Source organism: Haemaphysalis longicornis, unplaced genomic scaffold, assembly GCF_048455015.1.
Source record: "Haemaphysalis longicornis isolate Haplotype H1 unplaced genomic scaffold, Haemaphysalis longicornis Haplotype H1 scaffold_4, whole genome shotgun sequence".
Lineage (NCBI taxonomy): Eukaryota > Metazoa > Arthropoda > Arachnida > Ixodida > Ixodidae > Haemaphysalis > Haemaphysalis longicornis.
The window spans coordinates 63,562,654-63,580,650 of record NW_027526361.1 but is presented as its reverse complement, the minus strand read 5'-3'; the positions used below and the strand labels follow the sequence as shown (position 1 = coordinate 63,580,650).

The 17,997-nt window shown below is 48.2% G+C and overlaps 1 protein-coding gene across 1 annotated transcript in view; it reads left to right on the top strand.

Moving 5' to 3' along the window:
- Positions 1-9,115: 9,115 nt before the first annotated feature.
- Positions 9,116-17,997, top strand: part of LOC144178849 (uncharacterized) — a 63,020-nt gene continuing 54,138 nt past the window's right edge. The window contains exon 1 of the mRNA XM_077706985.1: positions 9,116-9,534. Within this exon, the coding sequence (XP_077563111.1) occupies positions 9,483-9,534 (52 nt within the window). The 5' untranslated portion in view covers positions 9,116-9,482. The remainder of the gene's footprint in view (positions 9,535-17,997) is intronic.

Below are 17,997 nucleotides of genomic sequence, written 5' to 3'. Positions count from 1 at the left end.
CAATTCATCTCTCTTGCTCAGACAGCAAGTTAGGGCTCGCAAATAACTGCACCCTTTACGCAGGCAACCGCTAACGCGTTGGCCAAATATTGCGGATGCGCCCACTCTCGTTTTGTTGCGGCTAGAAATAGTTGTGTGTTTTAAGCCCCAATGCGAGTATGACGCATGCCTAGCTCGAAACAAGCATTTGTCCGTACGTTTGCAAGAACGCCGAAACCTGCGTACTTCTCGATGCATCGCTATCATGACTATCACCGCTATCATCGCTATCATGCATCGCTATCAGTGGCTCACGAAGGGAGGGAAAATCCACTTCCCGCTGTATGGACGAACGGAACGAATCGTTCCCGTGGGGGTAGAATAGAAGGTCACGTCTCTTGCGTAGAACGTATGCGCTCTGTATGTTCTTATTATGCGTTCAGCTGCAGCCCTGCAGCGACACACGGAAGAACAGCCTGATAAGAAAGCGTGACGGTGACGATCAGCTATAAATGCGACGCACTACATGGCAATTCCCCAATAGGGATTATCGCCCCCCCCCCCATTTTTTTTTTTGCGTTGGTGCATCCATTCTCCACAAGCGTGAGCACATCCTTTGTCCAAAGCCGTCCCCACGTTATAACAGCTAAGCTGCTAAGGAAGTCATTTATGTATGGTGTCCGCAGTTAAAAACGCCAAGAAAAGCCGAGCTCTCGTTCACGCGTGCCTCGAGCACACGTTCGTAAAGCTAAGCATACCCACTTTATTTTGGACAACATTAGAGAGTTTTAGTATAGCGTTTTCAGCCATAAGCAAAGTGTTACCGAACGCTATCCTCTTGCGTCGGTGGCACTGCGCATGCGCAATGCTCAATGTTTGTTTTGCGTTTAGCCGTCGTAAAACGAACGCACGCTATTTCAGCTAAGTAGCGTGCGTACGCTACGGACCATGCGAGTCCCGGTGCTAGAACATGGCGGCAGGTAGAGTGGACCAACTCAACGCTTTCGTTCTTCTGTGAGCAGTAATTTGCACCTTATCGAAGACGTTTTTTGTAAGATAGGCCCCGTGGCTTGCACGTTGCTCCCGTAGTGAGCGAAACTAATGTGGAATCGCTCACTGCCCGAACAATGCTCCCGCAAGCCGGCGTCGGATGCTGTGTGTGTGCTGTTGACGCGTTCGCTTCACGGTGGAAGGTGATGATGTTCTCCTGTGGGTGGACTGCACTTCCTATGTTCGGAATTAGTTGTCACTAGCGACGACTCAACCAAGCTTGTGTAATTAAGAGCCTTCTCGGCTTGCGCCAGAGTGAAGTGGCTCGATGTTTGATCCCGCAAAGTGCGTGAGTGCGATGTTTGCGACGGGCTGGAGGCAAAAGAGCGCATTTTATTCTTGTCTTTCCGCATCGCAGTGCAAACAGTTACGCTGTTACGTCGCGTTTCTTCGAACCACATTTATGGAATTGTTTTCCAGCCGGATAAAATATATACGTGATACCCGGTCCTTTGCTTCTGCGCCTTGTGTGCAATCGCCAAAACAAGTAGCTTCGGGGCTTAAATGCTTCCGCTATAGAGTGCGCTTTTATCGGAGAATATTTGCATCATGCTGTGCACGTTTTGAATTCAATAGTAACGGGAACGCGTGTGGTTCTGCTTGTCGGGTAGTCATGCAAAACTCTAGGTGCTCGTTCGAACAGAGTGTCGCTTCTCATTCGGTTCCACAGATGGCGCCATAAGTGCTAGCGTGCCGCAAAACAAAACCGACAAAAAACTTTACTGAAACTCTCCACGTGTTACCGACATACCTTCGCGCTAAAGTTTCACGTTGAGAGTACGCAAAGGCAGAAAATGCTATACTAAAACTCTCTATTAGCCACAAAAAGGAAAAACTCCAGCGTTTGCCGTATTGTGGCAACACTTTGGAAAAAGAAAGACACGTCATAGCTGTTCAATCGTCTCCTCTCGTCGTGCACATGCGCTCTGTAACGTAAAAAAGTCGCCACTTGAATGTCGAAGCTGCTGTAGGTGATCATTGACTCCACATGGCCCGCCCTCGCATAGTTCACACGGCCACAGAAGAGGCCGCGCTTCGACAGAGAGAGAGAGAGAGAGAGAGAGAGAGAGAGCAAACTTTGTTCGGCAGCTCAAGTCCGAGCAGCGGAGATGCTCGGCATGCAAAGCATTCGCTAGAGACAAGTCTCGCTTGCAGAGTGGAGTACGAAAACGCCGACCAAAAACAACGAGCTCACTCTGGGCGTGACTCTGGCCTTGCTCAACATAAGTCCATTGAAACGCCATGCCGCTGATGTCAACCAGGATACCACAACGATCCCAAAACTCAACTTTGTGTCCGTCAATGACCACCTAGAACAGCTTCGCCATTCAAGTCTTGCTCGTTAGTGCAAGCTTCCCTGATTTTGTTTTATTTTATTCCAGATTTTACTTTTTTGGGGGGCATTTCAAGTAAATTGGTTCTAAAATTACTGGTTCTCACTACAGTAAAGCCGTCGAAGATACAAAGTATTTGTTTGAATGACGTTTTCTCTTACCGCTCGGCGACTCAGGCCTTGCTTCCAGGAACCTATTCGGAAACGCTACACTGTTATTCCGCGATCGATTCTCGAACCGCATAATTTTTCGGACAACTGCGGGCGCACTTCGCGTGACAAAAATCGTTCGCCCATTGTGTATAGTCTGTCCGCTCACCGAGAGAAACCTGTAAGGGACAGGCCGTCATTAACGAAGGTCGCCCATCTCATAGAGTCGTTGGTGCGTTTTCAATCAAGCTTATCTTTTCCTGGTGGCGCATTACAAGAAGGCGCGACAGAACCAGAGAAATACAAGAGTGCGTGAGGCAATACATATCTCATGGTGCAGACGAACTGTCTTTTGCTAAGCGTGATCTGCGCCACCGAATGGGCGGAATGACATCCTTAGTTGGACAGACGCCCCGAATTATGTCTCCGTTGCTATCGCCTAGGCAAATTGATTGCTTGCTCAGCATGATTTATTCAGAATATGTTACTGGGGTGCCATACTATCAGCCGCCATTTATTTGTGAGAATTCTCGGAGTCCCCCAGGCCTGAACCCATTAACTGGGCGGTTGTATGGACGCCGTTTGCGGAAGCACAAATAGGACGCCTGTATATATTCGAGCGCACGTCCCGTTACCTGAGTACGCCTGGTCAGAATCATTCAGGGTACTACAGGCTATTTCGGCCCGATGTAAACGAGCGCGAACAATTTCGGCGTAGCTTGCGCATCCCACCCGTAACACTGTTTCCTCTATACTTAAATAAAAATAAAATTAATTTGGAACGAGGCATCCTTGAAATTACTGTCAGTTCTTCAAAAATCCTCTTTGGAAACCATGGCCCGCCTCCCCCTTATAACTCCCACAAATGGGGATTATATAAAGTGTTTGTTGCGTGCAAAGGGCGTGAGTACGACCCTGATATTCATTTTACTCAAAGTGGAGGGACGTCTCTGGGAAACAAACCGCAGAGCCGAAAGAGGGTTCTGAGAGACGGCGATGGACCGCGGAAGTTTCTCGTGACGCCTTCTATACATCACCACGTGGACACGGAACTTCGTTCCGCATCGCGATCGGTTAAAAGCGCAACAGGCCCTACACGTACGCGGAAGGACCGAGAAAGTACGCCCCGGCGGGGCAGCTGGAAATGCCGCTCGTCGTAACAGCCGTCGAGAAGAAGCGGCTGTAGATGAAGGTACGGCAGCGGGCCGGCGAGATCAACATGGACATTGAACAGGAATTTCAACAGAATATCAACCGAAGCTCTAAATAGGCTTTTGCTGTCACTTGTTTAGAAACTTGCCGGTACCCCCGAAATTTTTCTGGTGGCTGCCATAGAGCTCTTTGTATGTGCACACCTGTTCATCAATCAATCAATCAAGCAATCAATCAATCAATCAATCAATCAATCAATCAATCAATCAATCAGTCAGTCAGTCAGTCAGTCAGTCAGTCAGTCAGTCAGTCAGTCAGTCAGTCAGTCAGTCAGTCAGGCAATCAATCAATCAAGCAAGAAAGCAATCAACTATTATTTATTTATTTATTTATTTATAAATTAATTAGTTACTCAATCAATCACTACCTTGGACCATGGACCATGGACAACACCCAGTCAGCGACAGCGTTCTTTTTCTGCTCTTAAACTCTTTCTAGAGACTGCTTTATTAGGACTTTATCAGTATGAAATGTACCTCTACCTTTGGTATTATTGCGCTTAGAGTCTCCAACCATGACTGCACACACTACGTTTTATTGCGTTTCCCGTTGTGTCGTTTTTCCTTACTCCATTCTGTACTGCACATTGTGACTTCTTTAGTGTGTGATTTGTTTGTAATCTTCTGTGTGATTTGTGATCTCCTGTTTTGTGTGACGTTCCCCTAACCACCATCAAGTGTCTACCATAGTTGCTGACTCCTATTAAGGGACACCAGGGACAAATTTGTGTTTGCAGTATATTGTGTGCATTGACTCCATGAACATTGCAAGAACTCTCCCGCAAGAGCTGCCTTCGCCGAACTGGCCAGTGAGTTTGAGACTCTTGAAATGTCTATTACGAACAGTAAGTTACGCAAGAAGGAGTAGCCGGCGCTTCTATAAAGCGTCAACCTCTCCTATTTTTTCACCAGGTATTAAAGAAGAAGAAGAATCACTACCTATCAGTTTATTGTTCACCAAACCTGTGTCTATTGGTATTGCCGACGCTCCTATTTCCTCCGGTGGGCAAGGGTAGGAGCCACCCTTGTTGCCAGCGCATGTGCTTTTACACAAATGGGCTGGCTGAATGCAACTCTCAAAGGTGTGGTTTTGACAGCAGAGGTTTTTAAGCGTTTAGTTCCGCCGTGGAGCGTTACCAGAAAACTCATCCCAGCCGCGCGCACGTGAGCGTACGCCTCGTGAGGAGCGCCCGGCGTCGTCCAGGCTTGCGCGTGGGTTGCGCCATGTGAGGCGCTCGCCAAAATTACCAAAAAATACCGACTGCACGCGAGCCTGCTCCCGGTGTGGAGCGCCCGGCATCGGCAAGCTCGACCTTCGGGAACACTCTGCCTAGCGCTCGTGGCGTGATATCTCGCGTGCTGTTCTTCTCACCAGTTCACGTGCGTTCGCACCTGAAGTGGGAAGTACAGACGCCGAGTTCGCTGTACAGACGCCGGGTGCGCAAAGCCAGTTGCCGCAAGTTCTAGCGCGTGCTGACGTGGTCCACTTTGGGAGAGACGTGGAAGCCTGCGGACAAAACGATCCGGGCCTTCCCGTCATTCAGAACTTCCAGCGGCAAGCTCGGAAATACATGTGAGGTGCAGCAGCCGGGTCTCCGGTGAAGGGTGAGGGGTCGCCAGCTCCGCTGTTTCTCCATTCTTACACCACTACTGAAGCTGCGCCAATTTTTTAGCTCATTGGATTCTTCATGATGGTGGAACACCGAAAGGACGTTGTCGCCAGCTGTAACACCAGTAGACGCACAGCATCACGCCCATAGCGAACAAAATGTTGTTATAGCTTAACGAACGCGATGTGCACTCGTGAGCAAAAGCTTGTGGACCACAATAGGATCAATTAAAGGAATCTTGTTTGTTTTGCATAGCAGCCGCAAAGTTGATATATGTTGGCATGCTCTAGGGGTTAAAATAGCGCTCACAAATGGCCGCTGTCATGAGCCATGAACTCTAGCTGAATAATGTGTGAGCAAACCATGTGACCAAAACTCAAATTCCCAGCAGTGAACTTCCGTAATTCAGCACACATTACCGCAGCAGGACATTACCCCCATAACGCCGATTCGAAGGGGCCAGGTAACCTTGCTAACCCAGAAATAAAGAACAAAATTCACTTCTTTCCCAAAACCTGGCCTTCCGCAACATCCTAGTTGCAAATGAGTTTGTAAACGGCAACTTAATTATCCTATGTCTCGGCAAATTTGTCAACCAGCTTTCCTGCAAAGCACATCCCAGTCTCATAAAAATGTGAACGCACACTGACCCATTTCTTCTCGGGCTGCATATGGGCTTAGGGATAACTGCGTTTGCTTGCGAAATATCACCTTATCGTTCAGGAAGCGAAGGTAAGAAAGTAAGGTAAGGGGTAAGTTAATTCTCACCCCTTTTCCTGACTGCCTATATTTAGGCCGACTCAATACTGGTTTCCTGTAAATGTTGAAAAAAAGATCCCTGGTGTGGGACTATGGTATGCTGCTCCTACTACGAACTAACCTTTGACAAGGCTAGCGCTGCGCAATGGCAAAAATTGGAGCAATGTTTTTGCATCGTAAATTACAAAAACCAGCGAATGATTCCCTGAGAGTCGATGAAAGCTTGTAAACGTTACCGCCGTGCTGCATAAAAAACAGAAAAAAGTGGCCGCGTACCCGCTCCTTTTGTTGCAAATGTCGACGGAAGGCGATAGCTGACTGGCGCCTCTGGCAAGTAAATGCCTCCCTTCTTTTTCCCGCTCACCTCTCATAATGTTACTCTCTCGTCTCGCTCCTCCCAAGATAACACGCTAGAGGTTTGCTCAAGGCCCCTGCCTCAAGTCGGGTGCCTCGATGCCAGCGCTGCCGTACGGCAGAGACACGCGTAAATCGAGGCGCCCTACTACAACGTTTATAGAACCACGTTGCCCTACTCCACGAGCGTTACAAGCGGAGCGTGGAACCTATCTAGAGAAACCTTTTGTTGCTATTGCCGTTTGATCGTTTTAAAAGCCGCCAGGTAGCGCGGGCAACAGCATGCGCCGGTTTTCTGCAGTTCATATAGTATTTTATTTGCTATCGCAATAACCAAGAATCCGTGAATTGTTTAATAAAGTAAAACTTTATATATCACTCATGTATTGATATTTTGCCATATATTTGCGTAATGTCTTGTTCTTGTTTCACAATCTTGACAAGAATAAACATCAACACCGCACTTAGACGTTTACATTTGGATTTTATGTAAGGCTATTGCACAGTTTTTGTTTCACTTCGGCCGGGTGGGTGAATCGAGTCACAGACAGACAGACAGACAGATAGACAGACATACATACAGACAAACCAAAATTTCTGCATTTAATTAGGCCAAGAAAGACTATCGTCTTTAAAAGATGCATCAACAAGAACTTCGCCGTTTCTTTTACAGCAGACAAAATGCTTCACATGGTCTATGTTAGGCACGCGGACAGCATACGTCGTTAATCACTCGCAAACACAATAGATTTGGACAGATGCGCACTCATTATCGCAGAGTACGTTCCCCAGGACAGGTATATTAGCCCCATCTAGTTGTATAGACTATGCCTTTTTCCCGCAAGGTGCTTAGCCCCGCTTTGCGTTTTGTTGACGGCGTTTGCGACCTGGGGAAGCTGAATTGATACCCCTTCGGGAGCCGTTTTGCCACCATCCCGAGCGTCGAGATCATAATTGTTCTGTTATCTCGAAATCATAACTGCTGAAAATAACGCAAGAAAAAACTATTTGATCTCAACTGCACCGCGACAGAACTGCACGGGTCAAGAGGCAAGAGGTCGGGTCACTCGAACAGGATGCCCATCAATCGTAGTACCACCAAAATAACCCAAGCCTGTAAACACGTACCTTGGTGATTCCTAGTGTGCGACAGTGGTCAGTTCGACGCTTGTATCAACACTGTGTTGCGTCTGTAAAACGCGAGTCCCCTCTTCTGTTTCTTTCCCGCATTGCAACTTCGAAATTCAGTTCTTGTCACCTTCAAATAACGTTCTTTGTGCCTCTATTTACCTTTAATTTGGGTACGTAATTCATAAAGATCAACAGGGTCATTCTTGCAAATTTTTTCCTAAGGTTGTAGTTATGCCGAGAAAAATATTAAGCAGGCCACCTCAGAGTTCTCATGTGCGGAGGTGTGAAAGAAGAGGTCTACTAACAGTGCTTGCGAGATTCATTTGGGATTGGACCACACACATTCGGCTGAAGCAGCCACCTCCGCTGCAGTGGAAGGCAGATTCGCTGCAGACGTGAATCAGAAGATGTCGAGCCACAGAGGAGCAGGGGCGGCAGGAGCGCAAAGATCGGCTCGGTGCGTTTAATAATCATGTATCCTCTCTTCACCAAAGAGGAACGCTACGCCTAGCCTAATAGCGGGATATATTCGAGTCTTTCAATGCGGCTGCTCCGCCAGCGAGAGTGAGGTACATGCAAGCCCAACTTCGCCCAACGTGTAACCCCAAAGCCCAATTCACGTAAGCCCAGGCCTCGAATACGCCAAGCAAAGTGGAAGTATTTGTAATTTTAAAAAAGGAAACTACGCGTTGAAAGAAACAGAAATTAACGGGGAAACGTACCAGCGGAGTGAAAAAACAATGGTGAGGGAAAGCGGTCCTTGCGAATCAAAGCCACACCGGCTCGTCAGGACGAATGAAACTGCCCGTAACACGACCGTGACACCGCTGCGAGTTCATTCATTCATTCATTCATTCCTACATACATGCATGCATGCATACATACATACATACGCACATACATACATACATTCATACATACATACATACATACGCACATACATACATACATACATACATACATACATACATACATACGCACATACATACATACATACGTGCATGCATACATACATACGCACATGCATACATACATACATACATACATACATACATACATACATACATACATACATACATACATACATACGCACATACATACATACATACATACATACGCACATACATACATACATACATACATACATACATACATACATACATACATACATACATACATACATACATACACCTGAAAACAAACACGTGCAACACACACGTATCTAAGATATCCATACATCTCAGGACATATCCATATATCAGGACACTGTCCCCGGGCATGAACTGGCTGCTTGCCGCGTGACGCACGCGCGGCTGCAGAGCGGAGCAGTGTTCTCACGCCAGCGGATAGCCGATATCCTGCGAGGCTACGGTCCGCACCCGGGCCCGGTCTTCGGGATCTGAATCTCGCGAGCCCCGCGCCATCGGCCTCTTTCATGCCCCGCGAGGTGGCACTAGCGCCTTTCTGACGTCACGGGAGACCCGCCGGACCACGTGTACCCGCGCGGAGTCTCAAAAGAAGCCCCCATCGACTGGCTAGCGGGAATACATCCCAGACCGCGGTCGAAGATGCGACGTCGAGTTGACGCTCCCGTCTCTTCCTCGGTCCGGGCGGACCACCGTGAGAAGAAACCGCGTTGTGCCGCGGCCTACGAAGGCGTCAAGGTGTGCTACACTGTGCCACGGGCCGCCGCCTACGTCCTCCTTGGATTCTCTCGGCACGAACCCCGCCGCTCCGCAGATACTGCAGTCCCGCTAAAATGTGCGCCGAATCACTGCTGGCGCTGTGACCCGATGGTGGACGGTGTGTGCCGTCGGTGGTTCCCTCTGCGGTAGCACTCGCGAACGGCCTCCAAGCGCTGCGGGAAACTTACTGCAACTGTTACTGCCCGCTGCAACCGATACCATGAACTGTCATCCGGAAACACTACTTCTCCTCGTTCTTTTGTCATTACGAGGTAAGTTCTCTCATATTGATGCCTATTTCGGTTGACGTTTGGAGATACTCCACTTGGCGCCTGCATTGTAAATTGTATGCCGAGTGTGTATGCGCTCCTAATGGTAGTGTCAGAGGCTTTCATTCGATTTAAAGTCACGCTCTTATAGCACTATTCCAGCGCTGGACACGCTTCCTGCGGCATCATAAATCCACATATTTTGCAATCTTGCGTTCGAATTCAACGAAGTGGAGCGGCAGCAGTACACCTGGAAATTTTCTGCTTCGTAGGCGTTAGACTAATATCCAGCGAGCATGAGTCAAGTGAACCAGACACGATATGAACGCCAGTGGAAAACATAATGATCGTCTTTAGAACGTCTTGAAGAAACTGGAATTAGTCCCGGCTCAGTAACAAAGAAGGAAACAAAGAAGGGAAGGGAAATTAAAGATATGAGAGGGCATATGGGTACCGTAAAAGCTCACTAATTCGAACTCGAAGAGAACCATAAAATTGTTCGAATTAAGCGGAGTTCGAATTAGAGGGCAGACGCTAAAATGAATGAACATCTAGCCACACTGCGCGGACAGAACACAAAGAAACCACTCTGTACTCGTTATCGTGAATTTGGATATACTACACGTTTTTGGCATGTTTATGGCTCGTTTGTGGCAGGAGCACTGACGCCGACGGTACGGCGCCCGCTGCGGAAGCAAAATAAGCTGTTGCATCAGCGTAGCGCTCGCGCTACACTGTTTTTGTTGTTGTTGTTGTTTTGTTGTTTTGCATCTCTAGTAAATTTGGCTTGGTCTGGATTTGCAACATATTGCAATCACACTGGGCCGACTTGTTCTACGAGGAGCGATGCAAACTAGGGGATCTCAGTTCGAAGTAGGCATTCTGGATACCGAGGCGTTCGAATTATCGTGTGTCTTCGCCTATTGAAATATACAGGTCTGTCTGGGGGGGGACCAGGGCGTCAGTTTGAAATAACTAAGTTCGAATTAACCGAGTTCGAATTAACGAGATTTTACTGTAATAAGTTCTTGGATCTGCCCATTCAATTCTGATCTAATTCAAAAGAAACACTTGAATGATTCGGCTTGTGGACTTCCGCAATTCCCTAATAATGCCCGAAAATAGCAGCTGATATGATCTTATATTTTATATTGGTTTAATACGAAACACAGGACTGAATGTTACTCTTTACTATAAAATTTTACGTTTCAGTAGCCAGGTGATTTTATTTGTTCTAAAGAGTTGCTGCTGAAAGAGCAATTATCTTCCGGACTTTCTAAGCGGGAGACGGTAACTGCGCAGGTTTTACTGTAAGTCCACTCGTTACCCGGATGTCATGTGCATGCTGGCGTTCAGCCAGTGTGAATGGTCAGCATTGTGTCTGCGAGCAGAGTTCAACAGTCTTTCCGCCTACCGCAGAGATTGTGCCGTGCACGAATGTGCGAAAAGCCGCCTCAGGGTCTTCTAGGATGGTTCCCCGATCTCGGTCTGCATACGATGTTCCCTTTCGGTTGACGAGTATTTTTTGCATGACTTCGGCGGTGGCTGTTTCTTTCTTTGGCAAATCCGCTGGCGGCGTGTCCAGCGATGGCTATACTCGTCACAAACCGAAGATATATCGCTCCACAATAACTAACACGAGTTCCGTTATGAGGAGCTGAAAATATGATAACTATAGAATAGAGGGACGGCGATGTGCGATTCAGGGAAGGGAAGAGCAGAATCTTTTTGGCGCGACTGAAGAGGAAATTTGGAGGGTCCTATTTTTACCTTTTCTTTTATTTTAAACTTTGAAGTGACATACCGCCGTGTGTGTGGAATTCCTGTAGCTAGCAGGTCACCCTTGTTATCAAAGAGACCACGGGCCATGGCATTACTGTGGAGATGAGGGTAGAGGGGCGCTGTACTGAGTGACATCGGCGTACACGTCCTGAAATCTTGCTCCGGGAATTTCGGGAGGACTTTGAGCCATGCCTACCTTCTTCGAGCACGTGGTTTTTGTGTCGATTCCTGATTTGCAGTGCGTATTGTGTGTCCCCGATCTGCCCCCCGAACCATAGAGGCTACAGTTCCTGTGTATGTGTGCGAGTGCGTGCGTGCGTGCGTGCGTGCCTCCGTCCGTCCGTATAGCTCTGTAAGCGGTTTGAAAGAGCTGTACGCTGCTTAGAACATTTAATTGTGAGGCCTGATGGCAGACGGTATAACCAACGGAGGATTCTGCCGAGCCTTTCTTTGCTTCAAAAATACCCTTGCCCCGCTTTCTTATTCAAGTCAACCTTCCCGCATAATAACACAGTCCACAGCTACCACTACCACGCCTAAATTCAGCATTATACTTCCATTAAATAACCAATATTTTTTATGAGAGTCATTCTGCCAGAGAGAAGTATCTTCGAAACCAAGGCTAGACTTGCCTTCGTCGCTTGGAGACAAGATAAAGTAAACAGAAGGGCGCAAGAAAGCAAGTAAACAGAAGGGCGAAAGAAAGCGGATAAAGAAAAAGAACCCCCCGGGATAGAGAAAAGGCGGCCGCGGTCCCGGGGTGGCCTTATATTATAGCTGAATGTGGGCTTTCTTGCGGTATTCGCACCTGCCCCGAACCGAGCTCTCTTTGCCCTCTTGCCTGCCCCGGATTAACCCTCCGTACACACGACCCCCGCTGGTCCGACACCGAGTCCCCTCCTCTTCCCTAGCTGGGCGGAGGAGGCTTCCCTAAACCATGTTCTGTTCCCTTTGCGTGTGGGATCTGGGCGGAGTTTGCCTTACCTCTGCTGTCTTTCTTCCCTCGCAGCTCACGCATTCTCCCCGCATGGAGTCGAGCCCAGGCGCGAAAAAACACAGTACAATCGAATGGATAGGAAATCCCTCTAAGAAGCTCTGAATTCTCGGTTCTTTTTTACAGCTCGCCAGTTTCCTTCAGACCGGTTCTTTTTCATCCTGTCGCCCGTTTTTCATTTCGAATTGGATTCCAAGCGCGAGACTTCAGCTTTTTATTCGTTCCGTTTTGAGCTTGTCCATCTCTCCAACTACATCTTTTTGTGTATGTTGCTAGCGGACTTTTTTTACGCCGAGCCTCGGGGCAAGAAATATTATACAGACCTCGGTTTTCGTTTGCCTTTGAGGATAGACGCAGAAAACCAGAGAATTTTCGGCTATGTTTTTTGTTGTTGGTGGTGGTGGTGTATGGCGTATTTTTTATGCTTTGCAGCCCTGGTTGGAAGTTATATATCAGAAGAAGCTTCAGGAACCGGTCTTTGCAGATAAAATTGTCCGCTGACTACTGCGGTAGCATTATTCAGGTTGTCGCCGGCATGCCCTGTTAACCCTGCCTCATAAATCCTACATGGCGATAAGGATAGATGCAGCTGCATAAGAAAATTACAGCTTCACGCCGTTTTTTTTTTTTTTTTTTGTACCGCATTTTCGCGCACTATCCCAGAGATGGCGAAGGGCATCTAGTTTAATGCTAGTCCCGGGCTGGTTTAGAGAAGACAAATTTCCATGTGGAAGCGAAATACCCAAAACTCCGTCGGACGTTACCAAAGCATTTCTTATTAGTTGTGAATGCAACGCCATCAATGTCCAATTAACAGCTCTGTGTGTTCCTTCCAGTTCCACGCTGAGGGTAATGCTTTTGCGTTCTTTTTTTATTTACGATAGAATGCCCGTTGGCATGCTTCACGGTAACTCCGGTGTACTGGCGTTTACGGCCACCTTTCGCTACTGCCAAGATTGCGTCGCCTAGGATGCGGAAGCTTCGCACTCTATACCAGTACGGTGCGTACCTCCGGAGCCAAGGCTGCTACAGAAGCGCCGCAGCCAATAGGAGGTCGAGGTGTCGTTTTTCTGCTATAGACGCCGGACGGCCGCTGTTTCGCTGAATGAGTATGTAATGTTTTGGCAAGCGCTGGCCACTGTATCTGCGGGTATGTCATGCCTAAATGTTGCCCAATACACGTTCGGGTATGCGCTGCTAACAGCAGCCGAAGGGAAGTGTAGTAGCCGGCTCGCCGCACAGATGTCGGGCGAAGGCTTTTGTGCTCACTTTAACTATTTTGCAATAAAACTCCCCCTTCCCCTTCTTTTTTCAATGCCTTGTGCAATTCTCACGTCGCTATAGGTGGTTTAAATTTTAACATGGACCTTCTGCCAGTGCAGCAGTTCTCGTAGCGTCGATGCAGCTTTGTTTCATAGCGGTGAAGACTAGGTGCCTCTTCGAAACTGTCAGTAAACTTTTATCACATTGTCTGCGACCCAGACCCAATAAAGACGGTAATTTTTAAATGCAGAAAAAAAAAACTTTCCGTCGAAATTTTTTCATGAAACATAAGTAAGGGATTACGGGCTGTTTTCGCTCAGAATCACTTGCAAATCTAGCGAATAAGAAATTGAAAGCCGTTCCACAGGTGAATGCGGAGGAGAGTTCTAGGCGACATCTGTAGACTCCCATTGCTCCAGCAGCCGTTTTCACTGCTGTTCCGCTCCCTCAGCGCGGCGTTCTGCCAACAGTATTAAAGGGACCCCGCAACACTTGTTTCAACTTTTTTTCAAATCTGAAATGCTTGCCGAGCGTAGTTACCCAACACACCCAGTACTTACATCAGGGGTCAAAAAGTACCTCCGCCACAAATCACTGCTCTATGCCCATTTGGCAACTTGGGAACTGACTCAAAAAATTTTTCTCTCTTTCCCGGTCTTGACGTTCTTCGACGGCTCGAATTACGTCACTGAGGCCATGTAGCGGCTGTTGGCTGGTTTTCATTGAGTTGCAGCAATGAACGCTTTTCTATATCAACTTAAAAAAGTCACAAAAACAAAGCAGAAATGGAAGGCGTATCTGGTGCGACGAGTGAATCACGCAGTGCCGCTCCGTGCTGGCGATAACGATAGCTTTCGCAGTGGTTCCAGACGCGGAGGAAAGAGTTAAAGAACGTATCGAAAATGTTGCAGGGTCCCATTAACTGCCGATGGATCAGGTATGTCCCTGTTTTAAAGGGATGCTATAGTGCTCTGCGCACAGCTGGTACACAAGGCTTCGGCGCAAGCTTCGGAGCGCCGACATCGACGCGGCTATTAGTCACCCAAGGACGGAAGACCGACGCAACTTTCACACTTAACGCAGGTGCCCGCCAGCGGGTAGTAAGGATCGTCATACCAGAAGGAATTGGGAGGAAAGAACAAACAAGAAACAGGAGAATGAACAGAGAGAAAGTGGAGAGCGTGCCTCCGTTGGCGCCTGGCGAACAGCCCGCCGCTCCTGGGCATTGTTTAGCAATGGGAACGCGCGCCCTCCTCTTTCTTGCTGGCTCGCCACTCTTTAGCTCAAGAGGCTTTGCAAGCTTCGGAACCATGGCTTCTTCAGGAACAGCACATCTACACCCCTCCTGCACTAAAAAGACCTTTTGCGTACACTGTTAACAACGCCCCAGAAAGGAACGGTAGGGTTTTAAAGACGATCCATGAGATGACCAAATATTTCGCGTTCACATTTCGCTCTCAACTCAACTATAGTTTCAGTTCTTAAAATTTGAATGTCCCCTTCAGAAACACATCGGTGTAGGCGGGAGCAGCGACGCGTGGTGAGCGCGATTCCACTCCGGAAACGAAAAACCTCTTGCCGAAAAAGGCCAGCTCATGGATGACCGAGCCCTCTCTTTCCCACAACAGAACAAGAACTACCGGGGTGCAGGGGAGGCAAAAAAAAGAACACACAGAGTCAAGATAGAGCAGGAGAAATGTGCTGCTTCCAACGAAGGTCTTTGCTGTTGAACCTTGGTGTTAGCGGCAGCGTTGGCGACTCGCTGCAGCAAACGACCTGTTTTAAAATCGCTCTCGTTTGCTGCCAGGGCAAGCAGAGCAAGGGAACGTTATCGGCCCACGGTCCTGGTCCAAAACGTAGCTCTGATAGCGCGCCCGCAAATGGGAGCGTTTATAACCGACCTGTGGCCGCTGCAGGCGATTGGCGGGTACGCGCGCCCTGCCCAGCGCCGCAACAGAAGTCTGCTTGTCACCATAGAGTTTCTCACTAACTCACCTAGAGTGGAATCTGGCGCTAGCGTCAACGTGATTCGGCGAATGCGCTCTACGCCTCCATGAGTGCCGCCATAGTTGTAGTTCAGCCGGAAGTTCGGCGTGGCATGGCCGGCAACGACTTTGTGGCTACGCAAATTGAGTTTTTGTTTAAGAAATAGCTGCCAAAAGTGCCGCTGTTAACAAATTTTATTTTGTATAAGACACCGTGTTAGAGGGCTTATGTTTCAAAACAAATTTGTGTTACAAAGGGGAAAAAAGCAGAAATACTGCCTTTGGCTCACACCACCAGATACAGCGGGCTGTCCCGGATTTATTAGATGCAACGCATCTCATGCTCGCCCCTCTGTCCTTCCTGCGTCTGTCCGGCGTTGTCCGCACAGCTGCACCTCTCCTCCTCTCCTCTCTCCGATAGCGAACACTCTCTCCCAAACAGCTGCGGGTTGACGCAGCGCGCCCTCACTTCGTTGCTAGGCGCCGGTGGGCGGCGCTGCGCTCGTCCCTGAGCGCGCTGCGCATGTGCAGTACTCTCTCTCTCCGCGCTCTCCTCTCCTTCGGGCGCTGTGAATATAAAGCGGCATGCCGCGCTACGGCGGTCTCAGTCGGCGGTCGTCCGCCCACCTCCCCTTCGCGTGAGAATCCCTGCTATAAGCGTAATCAATACGATGGAAAACGCCAATGGAACCCCCCCATGAGATGCGTTGCATCACACCAGGGTTCCCGCGAGGGGAGGTGGGCGTAATTTTTTTTTAAATATTACATACTCCAAACTGGGTGAGGTTTTCTTTGATTTTTTGTAATATTTAACTGAAAAAAATTGTTTAGATTGTCTGAAACTGTGCTCTTGCTTCCTCTCAATACAGTATTATTATCGTATGCTACGCGTTTCGGCAGGCGAAACAGATCCAACCGAGATGCAAGAATCATGCAATCGCGTCGTATTTATTTGCTTTGTCCAAGCAGTTTTGAATAAACTTAGAGGCGAAGTCTATTACCGCAAGTAAGTTTTCAAGCACGCGCGATGAAATTGCATGAATGCGTTAAATGGCAAATAAATACTGGCTTGTCGAGTAGTTGTTGCGCTTGGCCAAGGCAGTGAATGCTTCAAGGGGTAAGTAAACGCAGCGGCGGCGACGAGCGATGCGAAAATCGTAACTGAATGGGTGCAGAAAACGGATAGTGTGGGCTAGCGTAGCTTATTTAGTGGCTGTAGTGTGGGCGGCGGCGGCAAGCGGTATGAACAGGCCGCTGGGACCTTCGCTCGGTTTTTGCTGTCCAGAAGCAGCCCACAAGCGAGCGGCAGCGGCGATACAGTGAACTGTAGCGACGAGCGACGACGACAGAGGACATTGGCGGCAGTGTATTAATTTTTTTTCGCTTGTCGCTGTCACCCAGTACACTCTGCTGTTGTACCTTTTGAGTTACGTTTTCGGCGTCGCTTGTCGCTGTCACTGCATGTGGTCACCCCTTCATCTTAAGAAACTCGCCGCTAACGCGAGCACATGCGCTAAGTGCTAATCACGCTGTTATGTAGACATATCTGTGATAGCCATTGAATTCTAGAAATTGGCATCCCGAAAATGGAAAAGCCCACCGAAAACAGAACTAACAAGTACTTCAGAGCCGAGAAGCCTAATCCATAGCCCTTTGTACTACCCACTTGCTGCCAATCCTATTCTCACACTACCCACAATTCCCATGTCGGCGTGCGATCGCAGCGACACTTTCCACTCTAGGTAATATTGAGAAACTCTATGCTTGTCACGGGCTCTGTCGACGTCGCTGCCCCCAGGCGGCAGTTAAGCGCGGACGCCTTAAGTTTCAGAGCAATTTCTTTTCTTTTTTTTTTTTTTGTAATTCGAAAGTTTGCCCTGCTATTTACAAATTACATTTACCGGTTCGCTATTTACAAATGACATGGCAAACAAGGAAGCAAGTGACCAAAAACTGATTTTGTACGAAATAAAAGGGCGCGTTTAAATAAAAAGCAGACGAGCGGTCGATGAAGTTTGCGGAATACGTTTGCCATTTGCCGCCAACTACAGCGGGATGCGGACTTCTTTAAAAAATATTTGCAAAAGTTTCAGCGCTTGTAGTTTTTTTATATTAGGAAACGTTTTGTGCTCCTAAAAAAAGAAATCGATCATCTTTGGGGAAGTTATTCCAACCTGAATTAGTTACATTCATCAAGCCGCGTTCCTATCAGCCGCCGGTACTGCTGGTCTACGCCGTAGAAGCCAACGTTAGCACGAAAAGTGTGGCTGTTCCAAGCAGCTCGCAACTATCGACAGCTTCGAAAGTACACTGCTTTGCCGAATGAGCAGCGCCGCAACTCCTAATTCGCAGGCAACTTCACCGCACACAGCGCCGTCATTTGTGTTTTAGTGCTCGCTGTGCCGGCAATGAATTGATAACCAACCGGATTCCCAACTCTGC